Source organism: Argiope bruennichi, chromosome 7, assembly GCF_947563725.1.
Source record: "Argiope bruennichi chromosome 7, qqArgBrue1.1, whole genome shotgun sequence".
Taxonomy (NCBI): Eukaryota; Metazoa; Arthropoda; class Arachnida; order Araneae; family Araneidae; genus Argiope; species Argiope bruennichi.
In genome coordinates, this window is record NC_079157.1 from 37,184,913 (window position 1) to 37,201,371 (window position 16,459).

At 30.1% G+C, this 16,459-nt stretch overlaps 1 protein-coding gene across 9 annotated transcripts in view; it reads right to left on the reverse strand.

The window, feature by feature from the left end:
- The window catches only part of LOC129975866 (FYN-binding protein 1-like), a 98,818-nt gene that overhangs the window by 29,735 nt on the left and 52,624 nt on the right, over positions 1–16,459 (reverse strand). For all 9 annotated transcript variants that reach the window (XR_008785053.1, XR_008785051.1, XR_008785052.1 and 6 more), the window contains exon 2: positions 4,546–5,455. Coding sequence is in view for 6 of the 9 variants with exons in the window: in XM_056089117.1 (XP_055945092.1) it covers positions 4,546–5,455 (910 nt within the window). In the remaining 3 variants the exon portion in view is untranslated. The remainder of the gene's footprint in view (positions 1–4,545; positions 5,456–16,459) is intronic.

The window sequence follows — 16,459 nt, forward strand, 5'->3', positions numbered from 1 at the left end:
GTTTATTGAGACCACAATTAGACCCGTAGCTAAAGTTGTAGTCACAAGATAATATAACCGAATTTCATATACGAGGGGTGATCCAAAAAAAAAAAAAAGTTTACAAGCAGCAGCATTTGAAAATTAGAAATTGTGAATTGGAATATTGTAACCCAGAGTGGAGACAGATGGCGCTAGTTGTCTTAGACCGGTCGTTCGAGCATATAGTGTTAGTACTGAGACCTGAAACAGCAACAGAATTGGCAAGACGTCTAGAGAAGTGGTCTCGCACAGAGGTGCGAGCCGTGATACGATTTCTATGAGCCAAGAATGTGTCCCCATCGGATTTTCACAGACATATTGCTGAAGTGTACGGGGCCGAAGCAATGAGTAGACAATAGGTGGCGAAATGGTGTCATTCTTTTGAAGCGGGCAGAGAGATTGCTGGAAACGTTTAGGTGGGAGGTCTGTAGCCACACGCACACCCATAATGCTCCGATTTGGCTCCCAGTGACTATTTCCTTTTCCTGGCATTGAAGAAACACTTATCCGAAACAAGGTTCATATCAGACGGTGATGTTCAAAAAGATGCCGAGAACTGGCTCAATAGCCAGGAATCTTATTATTACCAAGACGGGTTAAACAAATTGGTCCAGCGAAGTGATAAATGCCTCAACAGGTTTGGTGATTATATAGAGAAGTGATCGCCACATATGTCTCTTAATTACCATTTGTATCCTGTGTCTATTGTTGATAAAGCATTTTTCCTTTGCCTTGTAAACTTTTTTTTTGGATCACCCCTCGTTATTTAAGCCATTACGCGTTTACATGCACGCGAGAATACAGGCCAGCAGACGGTCAACAGTCTGAAGGATTTAATTCAAAATTTGATAAGTAATTATATTTTAGAACGCTAAACCTACGTACCAAATTTTATACACTTAGCTCTTTGCGTTTTGGAATTATCGAGTTCACTTGTAAGCGAACAGCCAGACAGGTTGATTTCCTGTGAACGGATTTCGTTTAAAATTCGATAGAAATCCACAAACTTGATCCTAATTCTATATACCAAATTTCAGAAGTCTAGTTCAAGGCGTTTTGAGTTATCGTATTCACAGACAGAAAAATAATGCCAAAAATGAGTTTGAGGGAGGTGTTAAAATCTCGAGTTCGAATTTCTTTTACAATTACAATACTTTCTCTATACTTCAAATACGAGAAAATAAAAGAAAAATAGAAAAAAAACCCGGTTTAATACCTAAAAAAATTCATATTACCGTCAAAGAAAGAACTTTCTGTTATTCTGTTAGTTTTTATTTATGACATTTTTATTAATTTGATAGACTACAATGTCTATTCGAGTTTCAACAATGTGTTTATCATTTTTACATATATATTTAATACACTTATATCTGTTGAGAGCAAATTAATTTTCCATTAGCCTATGTTTTGAGAAGCAATAACAAAAAAAATTCTGTAAAAATTTCAGAAAAATTAATTTGTAAATGTTAAGAAATGAAATACAGAAAATACATTGATTATTAAATGTATTTTTTCTGGGCATAAATTTGTGTTGAAAGCTTATAAGCCAGTTAACAGCTGCGCTACGCGAGCAATTGCTTTTGTATTGTGGTCATGTTACTCGACTGTGAACCTCAAGGTCCCAGGTTCTATCCTCGCTCATACCAATTCGCAATAAATTCATCAGTTGTAGCGGTTCTTATCCCACTTTGTCTAGCTTCTATTTATAGCCATGTTCGCAAATTTAGAACTCGTAATAAAAAAAGAAATGCACCACCATTAGTTGATCAAAGTAATCTTGGAGGTAATAGGTAGCGGCTGCAGTAGAAGTTTGATTTATCACCATAGAAACCAGCTACCTGAGTTTTCCCAGTAGATCAGCAATTCACTGTGCACACATATGTGTGCTATATAGATGATGGATATTACAGTTTAACATTAGAACTACAGATAAAGATATATCTAGTTTTACCACCTAGTTACCCCGTCAAACTGATGGTGTTTTGTTCATTCCTAGTAACTTTTGGCTTAGGTTATGTAAATAAGAATATAATGTAACAAAAACAACATTTAATATAATAATGCATTAATTATTAATAAAAAAAGTTTGTATTTGCATTTTTAGGTTATCCAGTAAGAGCTTTTAATTCTAAATTGAATCATAATCGAAATAAAATAATTTCCATTATGATGGCTGTTGAACACTTTGAATCTATCAATATAACTTCATACGAAAAATGCAATTCAAATTTTTCCAGGAAATGTCTGAAAGCGATGTATAAATGAATGTAAATAGTATTGATGTCGATCATTATATAGATGATCCATAAAATATAATAAACTTTAAAATTGCTAAAGCCATCATTTAAAGGGGTCCTTGTAAAAACAGGTATAAGCCATAGTGATTATGGAACTTAAAATGGCTGAGTGGAAATAGAATAGGAATATGTAATTGTTCATATATTTCATTAAAAGTCGTCATAAATTTCTAGAACAATACATAAATTATATCAAAATTTTTAAACATGAAATTTGAAACCATCAAAATCACGGTCTTGGTAGTTCTAGTGTGAAATGTTTAGAAACTTCTTTTTAGTAGCATATTAATCCACTTTCGGCAACAAAGGAAAAAACGTATTAGCCTATTCGATAATGCTGATCTGATTTTCCAACACTTGTTTTGGTGAGAAGTATGCATTTCTCACATCTCCCCTATTGGCAATTTGATTAATCTGCTGGTGAATATACTTCCAGCGGCTTTATAAAAAGTAGAATCAAGATAATGAAGATAATATATTTCTCAATTTTAGCATATCTAAGAGAATTAGGACATAGAAGAGTAACTTTAACATGTAGAAAATAAGAAAATAACGAATCACAAAAGCTGTTCCTGATGTCAATTGATAATGATGAATCATCTGATGTTTTCCGCCGTCTATGAGGAAAACTGGAATAATCGAGACGTGTTTAGGGCAGTAATGGAACCAACAATGTAAGCAAACTTGAAAATTTGATGAATAATTCTGAATCCATGTATAAAGTTTAATATTTAAGAAATACTTTAATAAATAACATCATGTAAGACAAATGATTTACAAAATCTGTCCTTGATAACAACTGATGAGAATGAATCGTCTGATGTAAAATTATGGTAATCAGTATGTGTTTAGAGCAATAATGGAATTTTTCCCAACATGTAAGCAAATTTGAAAAATTGATGAATATTTCTGAATCAATGTGTAAAGTTTAATATTTAAGAAATACTTTAATAAATAACATCATGTAAGACAAATGATTTACAAAATCTGTCCTTGATAACAACTGATGAGAATGAATCGTCTGATGTAAAATTATGGTAATCAGTATGTGTTTAGAGCAATAATGGAATTTTTCCCAACATGTAAGCAAATTTGAAAAATTGATGAATATTTCTGAATCAATGTGTAAAGTTCAATATTTAAGAAATACTTTAATAAATAACATCATGTAAGACAAATGAATCCCAAAATCGGTCCCTGATAACAACTGACGAGGATGAATCAACTGATGTAAAATTATAGTAATCAGTATGTGTTTAGAGCAATAATGGAATTTTCCCCAACATGTAAGCAAACTTGAAAATTTGATGAATAATTCTGAATCCATGTATAAAGTTTAATATTTAAGAAATACTTTAATAAATAACATCATGTAAGACAAATGAATCACAAAATCTGTCCCTGATAACAACTGACGAGGATGAATCAACTGATGTAAAATTATAGTAATCAGTATGTGTTTAGAGCAATAATGGAATTCGCCCCAACAATGTAAGCAAACTTGAAAAATTGATGAATAATTCTGAATCCATGTATAAAGTTTAATATTTAAGAAATACTTTAATAAATAACATCATGTAAGACAAATGAATCACAAAATCTGTCCCTGATAACAACTGACGAGGATGAATCAACTGATGTAAAATTATAGTAATCAGTATGTGTTTAGAGCAATAATGGAATTCGCCCCAACAATGTAAGCAAACTTGAAAATTTGATGAATAATTCTGAATCCATGTATAAAGTTTAATATTTAAGAAATACTTTAATAAATAACATCATGTAAGACAAATGAATCACAAAATCTGTCCCTGATAACAACTGACGAGGATGAATCAACTGATGTAAAATTATAGTAATCAGTATGTGTTTAGAGCAATAATGGAATTCGCCCCAACAATGTAAGCAAACTTGAAAATTTGATGAATAATTCTGAATCCATGTATAAAGTTTAATATTTAAGAAATACTTTAATAAATAACATCATGCAAGACAAATGAATCACAAAATCTGTCCCTGATAACAACTGACGAGGATGAATCAACTGATGTAAAATTAAAGTAATCAGTATGTGTTTAGAGCAATAATGGAATTCGCCCCAACAATGTAAGCAAACTTGAAAATTTGATGAATAATTCTGAATCAAAGTTTTAAATTTATTATTTAAGGAATATATCCATAAATAATTTTGATAAATTCCTTACTGCAAAGAAGTATTTCAACTTACGATAAGATGGCCGCTGAGGAGCAGGCCTCTGGGGAATGGCGGGCGGCGACGTGAGGGGTGGCTGAGATGTACTGTTGTTAGTAGAAACTTTTGAAAGGCGATATTTCTCTGGGAGCACCATGTGAATAGGCCTGGTCGGTTTCAAAGGAGGTGGCCCAAGTGTTTCAAGGGGAGGCAGTTCTTTTCTTCTAAAATTACAATTGCTTTTACATATATAATTATCAGAATTGATGATAAGCGCTTCTGTTTCACTTTTCGAATGTTTTTCACTGTTCTGCGAGTTGCACAAGTTGAGAAGCTCGGTTTGAAGCTCGTGCTGCCCTTGGGAATTCCGAGGCATAGGAATAGGCGGCGGCACTTTAGAGTTTTTGTTCTTTTCCTCGGTCAGAACAGGGCCGGTAGAAGGCTTGTGGTGGAAGCCATTGGCAAACATGAAGGACGCGATTGTTTCTGCAACAGCTTTGGATTTCGCTTGCGATTTAAGTAAAGCGTGTCCGTCGCCAATCCTCGTATGATTGTCCTCGTTTTTTGTATCACAAGAATTGTCCTGATGAGTCCTCACCTGCTGAGACAGGTAGGTGGGTTTGGGCCCCACAGAAGGCTTGGGTGCCTTCTCACTGAGCCCATTAATGTCTTTGTGCGGGTCGCCATTGGCGGAGGAAATGATTTCGGATTTCCTGACTGGCAGGACTTTGGTTATAGGTTGAGAAAACTTCAGTTCAGGGATCGATCGTTCTTTTAAAGTAATGTTAGTTTCGTCGTTCGCTTCGATAGTATTTTTCCAGGGTCTATTGGGGATTTTTCCACCCGGTGGCATGATGCCCATGACTGGCTTGTTCTTCTCGGAGAAAATGGCTCGCAGGGCCTGAACTTTCCCAGGAGAATCATCTGCCATGGTTGGAAGGGCACTCTGCAAATACAAAAAAAAAATTCAGTTAGTTAAAATGATTCAAAAGTAAAACTAAATAGTAGGAAAAGCGAATACAGTCTTGAGTAACAATAAAAAAGATTATGTATCTGTATGTTGGCGTTTTTCAGGACATGTAATCGGATTTAGAATAAACAAATATGGCACAAATATAAATTGAAAGATGGGAATGTGCACCTCAGGGCGAAAATTTCTTTGTATAATGAAGGTAACAAGATATTTACTATGGAAAAGTATCTGTTCCTTTTCCTCGATGGTTCAAAATTTAATAAAGATCTAAATGTCAAGGCAACGTATTAAAATTCATTCATCTAGTTTACTACGTTTTTCATTTCTCATGTTTATTGATTAAAACGAATACTGCAGATGAATAAATTTTTAATAGGTAAACTATAATAATAAAGATAAAAATAAATTTTATTAAGACCATTTTTATTAATATTCTAAAAGAATGAATAATTCCAGATTTTATTAAAAATTTAGAGACCAAAACAAAATTGCAAAACAGAGAGGAGCTGATAAACCTTTTTAAATAAATTGAAATTTTAATCAAATGTTCGGGAATTTTCCTTTTTCCAGGATGAAGGTTTTAAACACAATTTTCTTGCTGTTGGTCTTACTTCTACAATTCTATTTCTATCACTAAATTTTTTATAAAAAATTATTTTGATTTTTTGCTTTGCAAAAGGGGTTTTTATTTTTATTTTGATTATTAGCTTGCTTTACAGTCTTTAATGTGTTTAATAATTTATTATTATAAACATTTATGAAATCTTGAAATTATTCTTTTTTCTAAAATTCTCTATGTCTCTGGTGTCTACGCTTGATAGAGCTTATAAACATAGAATTAAGCCAATAATATGAACCTTTACGAGAATTGTATTCTAATCGAATGCATGGAATTATGTCTGAAATTCGGACAAACCTGGTGTTTGCAGGTTTATCTTTGAAGTGCCGAAACCATCTGCAAGTCGGACACATTTTTTTAGCCATAAGCGTTGACCAGCAAATAACAATGAGAAGTCAATCGAACTTACTGAGTCGATAAGAGTTTGAAGGTCGATTAATTAATGCAGCACATTTCTTTCTACGGCCAGAGCGCAACAACAATCTAATGAGAAGGTCACCAGCCGGTATTCGGGTTAATGACGCTCCAAGCGAGACCGTTTTTTAGCAGCTAGATCTATAATGAGTTTCGAGAAATGCCTATAAATGAAGCAGTCACGGTTTTCGAAATTAAAGGAACATACATTCACAATATGGCTCGGTTTAAACTTTGTTCCAGAGTAAAGAAAATCCAACAGACATTTGGATCTCTTTCGTTTCACAAATTAGATTTAAAATTCGACATAGACTAAAATTTTCTATGGCATCAGGATTCCACAGAAAATTCTATTTATCTATCTCGTTGCTTTTTCTTATTTGTCGTATTCTAACTTATAACAATAGACAGATCTACGAATAGTAAACTCTTTGAAAATTAGGAACAAAATAAAGGAAATAAGAAAAATAATAATAAACTAAAAAAACAACAAAAAGATTATAATATTTAAAAAAAAAAAAAAAAACTAGGTCGTAATGAACACGTGAAAAAAAAATTGCTAAATATTCAATAAAGATTTAAACTTATTATGAATATACTTTAAATTTGAATTTATTTACAATATTTTTTTACCAGTTTAATACATTTTTGATATTTCTTTCTTAGCCTCCAGACTTTTTGAAAAATTAATTTCTACTTTTAAGGCCACAAATAAAGACATGCCATTTTATTATTATGATGATATAGCAAAAAATTTCTTTTCCAAAAATAAATTATGATAAAAAATATTCTTTTTTCTAAAAATAAATTATGAAAAATAATAAAGCATTTTTAAAATTTTGCGAAAAAGTAATTATACTCAAGGCTCTTTTGTTAAGGCGAAAGTCCAATTTCACGGCGAAATAGTCAAAAAGAATAATATTTTATAAACAGAAAAATTTCTGGAATTATAGCTTGAAGCAATTTAAAATAATTAAACTATAAATAAGGAAAGCAAATATTTTTTTGCAAATACCAACTAAACTGCAATCTAAAGCAACAAAACTACCAAAATAAACATCAAAACTTACAAAGAAAAAATAAAGATATTTTTTCCTCTTCTCGTAAAAGCTAATTAGCCTAGATCAGATATTTGGGTGAAATAATCTAGGAGTCGGCGCGAATGAGATAATTCTACAATCATCATGGAGAGCGAGAACAATTATCTTTTAATGTCACACATTTGGAGGTCGCCAAGAAGATTAGGGCGCTCGTATAAGCACGAGACTCGAGAGTGTGTCTCAAGGTCAGCTGAATGAAGAGACTGACACAAATACTTCGTCAGGTTGACATAAACAGACACCAAAGGCTGAAATATAGCTTCGGTGCAAATGAATGCCGTATTAAGCTCCATATTGCGAATGGTACGAATTTAATAAACCACAGTAGTAAACCGACAGAGTAAAAAAGTCCTTGGTTAGAAAAAAGGTTACATTTAATATATTATTTTATATTAAAAAAAGGTTAAAAATCAATGGAAAAAATAAATTATAGTATCCATTATATGCAGCAGTAATATATATGTATGTGATAGTAAAGAAGATTTGGATTCGATCTAGTTAAAAATTTTAAATGAATAAAAAAAAAACATTTAATCTCTATTTATAATAAAACAGAATGTATGAGTGTGTTGTACTCCATAGGCCAGATTTTGATGTAGAGCTAACAAATTTGACTCATCAATTTTTGACAGTGGAAGTAGAAAAGTTTTTAATTAATTAAAAGTTCAGCGAAGATTTAGCGCTTTCCCAAAATAACTTATAAAAATAATACTGTGCAAAAATGACTTTTTCATCACTTAGAAATTTAAAAAATAACATTTCTAGTGATGCCAATTTAATTGCAGTGGCAATTCTTTTTAAAGTATTTTATTTTCTTGCATTTTTTTTCCCCTCGTTGCAATATATTGTTTCCATCTTTACATCAAATATTCAACAACATATTTTTCATCCTTTATTAAAAGCTAACGAAGCAATATTATGCTTATTATTTGCGCAGTTTACATGAGGAATAACAAAGTAAAAATCGCATATCGCGAAAGGCAATGTGGAATTAGCAAATAGACTACCGCACAGTTGTGCTTTTAGTGGTACTATAGTACAGTGGTACTCGCCTCAATTAGGAAGGTTCGTATGCGAAGTTATTAAAATAAAGCAAGATTTACGTGTCTGTCACAATTTTATGTTTAAAAATACTTTGTAGAAGAAATAAGGAACTTCAATCTATGATAAGAGACTTAATGAAATTCAATAAAACTAGTATTTACAAACTAGCGAAGCAATTGAACAAAAGTTCTATAGGTTTTCCATATCAATTAGTCAAAAACGTCATCGTGTGGGACAATTACCAAGTCCTGAGAAATGCAGATATCACTTAACCACTTAACAGTTTTATTTTTTTTACTATCTAATAAGATGACACCTTCTATTTTGAGAATATTTTCTTATTTTGATTCAAATGGGAATCCATTGAATATTTGACTTATCTATGTATTCGAAGCAATTTTAATATTGACTATAATCGTTACGAATAATTTATTTTTTGCTTACAACTATCAAAATTCGATAAATCGATGCACGTATGGCATATGGGCAAAACAGTTAAGCGATTAAAATGAAATCATAGTACGTTCTAATTTATGTTTAGGTATAATATCAACAAATCTTCTCTTTTCAACTAATATTGCAATAACTTGTAAGTATATATATGTAAGTATATTTTCAAATTTCAACGTTCCAGTTCCTTTAAAACTTCACGATCATTCTTTCGTTAAAACGTTAAAAAATAAACTTTACAATAAAGTGGCCATCTTTACTTTTCACGTCCAATTTCCAGTACATATTTGAAATTAATTGATGCCACTTATAACAAAGATTTTCTTTCGACAATACCCTGTTTATGGTAACCATGCTAAAATAAAAACATGAGACAAAGTTTCTTTTAAAATTATCGGCTGTCACACACACGGAGAATATCCAACCGCGAACTACACTGGGAACATTTCAAAACATCAGAAAATTCAGACCACGTGAAAGTCAAATGATTGATTGTTTTTAAAAAACTGTCATTCACCCTTCGCATGGAGGCAGCCGTTTTTCCTTACCGACACCAATCATCTCTCAGCTGACATTTCTTTAAAAACAACCATCGTCGAAATTAGTAATTACGGCGATGAAAGTCATCTTTCTCAGGAAATCAACTGCAAAAACAAAGCAAAGCACCACAGTGAAAAGAGAAGGGATGTAAAAAAGAATAATAAAAGCTCTGCCAGTTTTGCCTCGAGATCCGGACATCCGCTGCGACAAATTGGCCGAGCGATAGTTTCTTCTGGCAAGCAGCATGTCGTGGAACTGCAGGTGACGTCATCGGGAGTTGGTTGATCAACATCAATGGGATAATAGGAGGTCGTCTGATAACCGTGACGCATACTGTAGGGGGGGGGGGGGCAATCGTAAAAATTTATTGAATTACTTCATCGAGATGTTATGTATCTGTTCCTCGCTGAGGAGGATCGTTAAGTTGGGTGACAGGCATCTACTAAAAAAGCGTCAATCGGTACTTGAAGTGATCGTCAACGTCAAAGCCATCCAGTCACTTTCATTTTGTTTTTGATCGAGGATTTTGCGGTCAGTGAAGGGTTAGAACAAAAATTACGGCGGTTACAGTGGTGTGTGCCAGGCGTGTGTTGCAGGAAGGTTATTAAGGCCGAACGATGCCGCAATGAGTAATACTAGGTTATTTTGTCGTAATTTAAAAGTTCAGGGTTGAAATCGAATTTGTTTTCGATTTTTCAAGCTTTATTCCATTACTTCGTAGTTAAATTTAAAAAATCCCAAATTTCGTTTTAACAGGCATCTGTATTTAAATTGATTTTAAATCATCCAAATAATTAGGGAAAAATAATGTTTTAATGTTAAAAATGATGTTAAAAATTAATAATGTGTTGATGTTAAAAATTAATAATGTTTTAATGTTAAAAATGATGTTAAAAATTAATAATGTTTTAATGTTAAAAATGATGTTAAAAATTAATAATGTTTTAATGTTAAAAATGATGTTAAAAATTAATAATGTGTGGATGTTAACAATTAATAATGTTTTAATGTTTAAAATGATGTTAAAAATTAATATTGTTAAAAATGATGTTTTAAAATAATTAGAGAAACCAATCAATTTCTCAGTCACAATGTCTGGTCGAATTTCGGCAGCTCGCATGAACGACCATGGTCCCTAGATATGTCATCAATACTCGTAAGTTCCCTAGATATGTCCTTCATTTTTGGAAAGAAATCTCAAAAATATTACTGTACTTTCTCTATGAAGTAAAAAAAAAAAAAATCATAGAGTAAGCCCCCCAGTTTTTACCACTCCACCGATTGTTCTAATTTTTATTTCCCAAGAAAGAAACTCATACCTTTAGATATGTTATAAATTGCCACTTGCCTCCCTATACTTTTCATTTTCGAAAGATATAGCAAAATAAAATCGACAGAGCCATCAGCTTTAACACTTAGAGCTGTAAGGGTGCATTAATTAATTATTCCACCATTTCGCGCACATAATTAACCAATGAAAGAAATAGCTAATCATAATACTCCATGTTTATTATGAATAACCAAACAATAAGAGTGTTTTATGCTCATTCGACAAGTATAATTTGAAACTGTATATTTTATGTGATAATATTCTTCAAAGTTGATTGATTAATTTTATTTATATGATGCACAAACGTTTGGTTTTCGAAGACGGCTAGTAAATCTAAAAATGAATTCATTATTTCACTTTCATTACGTATTTTGTTTTGCTTGTTATTTACAGGACATGAAGCTTAAGCGCTTAACAGGCATCTTACAGTGTGTATTGATGTCACAAGCTAAACAGGTGAATTTCAATGTACCATCATTGCGATAAAACTATGTATAATGCCCAATTTTGAAATAAATTAATCAAAGGGTCAAACACTTCTGAAGGTTTCAGTAATTATTGAATCAAAAGTTTAAATAATGGATGGAATAAAGGCAGAGTGATTTTTGCCCAGTCACAGAAAATCATTTGTATATTCCATGTCTTTTTCTCAAATTAAAAAAAAGTGAAAAACTTGTTTTTATTGTAAATAATATAATTTAAAAATTGAACTAAAAATTATGAATAATAAAAATTTTTAAAGCAGTAAATGATAAGTTTATGCTTATTACTTACTGCTTCTCGTAAATATAAATTCAAGAAATCATTTATTAATAGAATTTTATTAATATTAATTCCAGAATTGAATCAATGAATGCAAAACTTGACTGAATAATTTATAAAATCAGCGAATTGTTCTATTTTGCTGTATATTAATTTATTTAAATTTTCAAATATTAATTTTCGATGTAAAATTGGCTTGTGACTAAACTATTACGCATTCAAACGCGTTCCTTAAAATAATTTTTTACAAGACCGATGAATTAAGTAAAAAAAAAAAAAAAAGCAAACGAAAAACAGTAGCCTTTTCCTCTTTTTACAATTACTGTTGATTTATTACCTTTAAAAATGTAACTGTACAGAAAAATTCTGCGCCACTAGTTTTTGATTTGAATCACTTCAAAAAAGATCCAACTATTTAATTTTCATTAAAATTTTAAAACTGATCTGTTCAACAAAATAACGTATAAAATTGAGTCTTAGAGAACAAATAAAGTTTCAAATGAATAAAAGACATATTTTAAGACACTTATTGTTCTCAAATGTCGAAAATTTATAATAAACAAATGTGCAATAGAAAGAGAAAAAAAATGACACAAAAAAGTAATAAACTGGGCACGTTCAATCAATCTTGCCACAACAAAACATTGAATACGCTGAGACGCACACATAAAAAAAAAAGCATCTGTTTACGATAACATAATCAATGAACTCAGAGCAATCAAATGGAACTTTCACTTCCGATGGAAACAGGTGAATCAATGCGCATAACAAATTTCCTTTTAAAGGCTTTTAACTCAATTTCTGCTATGTTTGTACAGAATAAAATTTGAAATCCACTTTTTAAAATCAAGTCCTGATGAATTTTGAATTCTGAAATTTTGTTAAGTTGTACCTTTCCAATGCTAATATTTCAAGAATTTAATTATCAGTTAATGGATTAATTCTAATTAAACTATCGTCCATGTTGGCAGTGAATTTGTGAAGAAAAATAATAATAATAAGATTCCATAAAAATTAAAATAATGAAATGTGAAATATATATATATATATATATATATATATATATATATATATATATATATATATAATCGCAGACTGAAAAGCAGAAAATAATATGCATCAAAAACTAAGTCTATTATTGTACTAAAAAGAAGAAAATAATTTTTTCCACAATGATTTGAAAGACAAAAAAAAAAGTTATAAAATTTGCATTTTGGAGCAGATATTTTAAAAATTTAATTAAAAATTAAACGAGATTTCGATATTTTTTCACAAAAATTTCGAAAAATATAATTGCACAAAAATTATTGCTGCATCATTTTAAAATTTAAAAAAAGATTTCTTTAACAATATTTATTTAGCAAAACTTATTAATTTTTTTAAAATATTTCTTGCGTAATTTTTAATACATAAATTCCATTGTTCAATAAAATTAAAACAATTTTTCCACTAATTCATCAAATATTTAATTTATTGTTAAAAGCTGAAGGAAGAAAGATCTTATTTATTATTAGGCCAGTTTACAAGAAGAATAAGGGTGCTAGGTTATTATACCGCGAAAAAACGTAAAATTAAAAGACAAATTACCCGAATTTAATGACACAACGATGTCATAGAATACGCTTCTATTAGGAACATACAATACACAGAAGACATGTAAGGTTATTAAAATAAAATAGTTTAATATCAAGTCACAAATATTTTTGTGTAGAAAACATGGCAACAGTCATCATTACAGAAATCTCTTGTTATTTTTTATGTGATTTTTTATAAAGGAAATTAAGCACAGCCGATATAGCAAGTTATCAAAGATGGTCAGAAATGTTCTTAAAAAGAATGATTTTCTACTTGATGTAGTATGTAGATAAAAGCCTTATTATTTTTAATGATGTTTATAACGATGAATTTTAAAAAATATATATTATTAACTAACTTGAAGAAAACACACACAAAAAAATTTTTATTTTTATTTTTAGTGTGAAAGTTTAATGTTAGAAGATGCAATTTCATGTATGAACTCCAAATCCTTGATTTAAATATGTATTTTTCTATGATGAAATGTATCACAAGATGTAAGAAATCGTTTGCATTTAATTTTTATTTATGAAACAACAATGATTCGTCAACAGAATCAAGTTGTTCTAATCTTTTAAATAGTTGCAAACTTAAATCTGTCAAAGCACTATAGAACTGTTATTCTCTTTCTACCTATTTCATTCTTCCACAGTAGGCTTTAAAATTGAAAATAAATTTTCTTTTTAACAATAAAATCGTTTTAGAAATAGCTTGGCCTTTTTCAGAAAGCAATCCGCTTATTTCGTAAAATATTCAACGAACATAAACATTGTTTTATGTTTTTTTTGTAAGCAATTTCTTTCTTTATCTTCACTTCAGTCAACTGTTTGAGACAATAGGTGAACGCTTCATTTATAAAAAAGCAGAACGACGAACACATATTTCCATTTCTAAAGACTTGATATCAGTTATTGCTTTTGCAGATAATTTTAACTGTTCTCAACTAGGTCACCGAACTAAATTAAAATAATCGTAAATGGGTTAACTGTGTTGGTTACTAGCATTATGAAGGATAGAGAAGTCAAGAAAATTAAATTATCGAACGAAAAAAATATTATTCCCATGTAATTTGACACATTTCCCACAAAGTAAATATTTTATGCGTGAACGAATAAAATAAAATATAATGTACAAAAAGTTCTTACTTTTTGTACTCAAATCAGTACTTGTTTTTAAAATTTGCTTAATTTTTGTTATTTTGAAGTTTTTTTAGCTTTAAATGGGTTTTATATTTCATAAATACTATTATGGAACATTTTAATAAACGTTTTCTCGAAATCGACATTAAAAAATGACTTTCTCACAAAATTAAATTATAATTAAAAATAATGTACTAATTGATAATCCACATCTAAGAATAATAAAATAATGTATTTTTATGGAGATTGCGTAACTGTGCAAAATTTCTGAATTCCAGGACATCATGAAGCCAGTACAAAACCAATTACAAAATTCTATCTTTGCAAATATGAAAGAAATCAAACAAAATGAAAATTGTAAACATAGTTTATAAAACAGATTTTTTTTAACAATCTTCCTGAATTTGATCCTTAAACAGCGTTAAACTTATTAAAACAAGAACTTATTATAATACATTAATAGAAATACCATAAATACGCCATATTATTGCTATTACAACAATAACAACAAAATGTAATAGTATTCCATATTGACTATTTTTAGGCATTGAGAAATACCATCAATGAAATAATTTTTTTAAACTGTTATTTCATAGCATTATTTAGCATTATTTTTATCTGACTGAACTAGCGTCATGTTTCTAAGAATGAATTTTGTAATGAATTTTACAATAGCTTTGTGTCAAGCTAGAACTTTCATATTTATGTATTCTAAATGGCAAAACACTATTTTAACATCAATAATTATACATTTATAAAATTAACTATACATCGATAAATATAATTAAGTTTTGATTCCATATCGGTGGCGCCATCTGGCATAAAATTAGAGAAAATAAAATTTAAAATTGCATACTGTTTATAATCATCAGTATAAATTAAATGTTGAGAAAAAATAATTGAAATAAGAAAGTTCCAATTTTTTGTATCACAAATATTAAAGAGTGTTTTTAATTATTAAATTTATTATTGCTTGCATAAAACAATGACTTAAAACGATCATGTGGTCAGAAATGAAGATTTCTTTTTCATCACGTGAGCTCGGTTCAAAATAAGGCGATCTATCTCTAAATGACCTTCTTCGCCTTCAAAACGAGATATTAATCAAATTATATTTAACTAACATAGCTTAACATTCAATAAACATCCGCTCAGCCAAGGAAATCATCTGACAGATGTATTCGCAATTCCCGGATCGAAGAGGAAAAATATATTTCACTGAGGAATATAATTCAATGGTAGAATGGCCAACTCGTTCTTCAGAAAATTAATTTAGAAATAAAAGGAATGTTAGGAAGTTCTTTTTAATCCTTTTATATCTCTTGACTTATTTTCTATTATATATATATTTGTAAAACGTTTCCTTTAAGCCAGCAGAGCTTCTTCATCTCAACCTTATTTAAGTTCGTCTCTGATCCTTAATTTTTCTTGTCATACATTTTTTTAAAAAAAAATTTCCCTAAATAAAATATTTTTTTATTTATTTAAAGTCTGTAGTAACAAAATGTTTTTAGTTTAATATTAAGAATACTATTAATTTCTCACATTGAAAGATATGAAACAGTATTATAATTGTCAAATAATTCGAGATCTTCACGATTTGCTTTGTGCAGACTGAAAAATACACATTTTTAGAATTATGCTTAACTGTTCATTGATCTGTGAATGTAAAATCTTTAAAACTCAACAAATTACAATTTGATATGAAGCCTTTTCCTCAAATTTGCTGATTTTTTACCAAATTTTGATCGAAATCCGTCAATGAGTCCGTTCATTTCTACACAAACTTGATATTATAAACACTGAAATAGCTATAGATGTGTATAACATCTGTTGGTCTGAACACATGCAGCATGTGATCGTCATAAATCGAAGACGCAACGTCTCACACAAATCGAATTTGGTATGTGGTTTTATCACAAAAATCACACATCTACAGGTTGGTCACAAATCGAGTTTGTTATGTGGTTGTATCACCGACATTGCTGATCTACACGTTGGTCA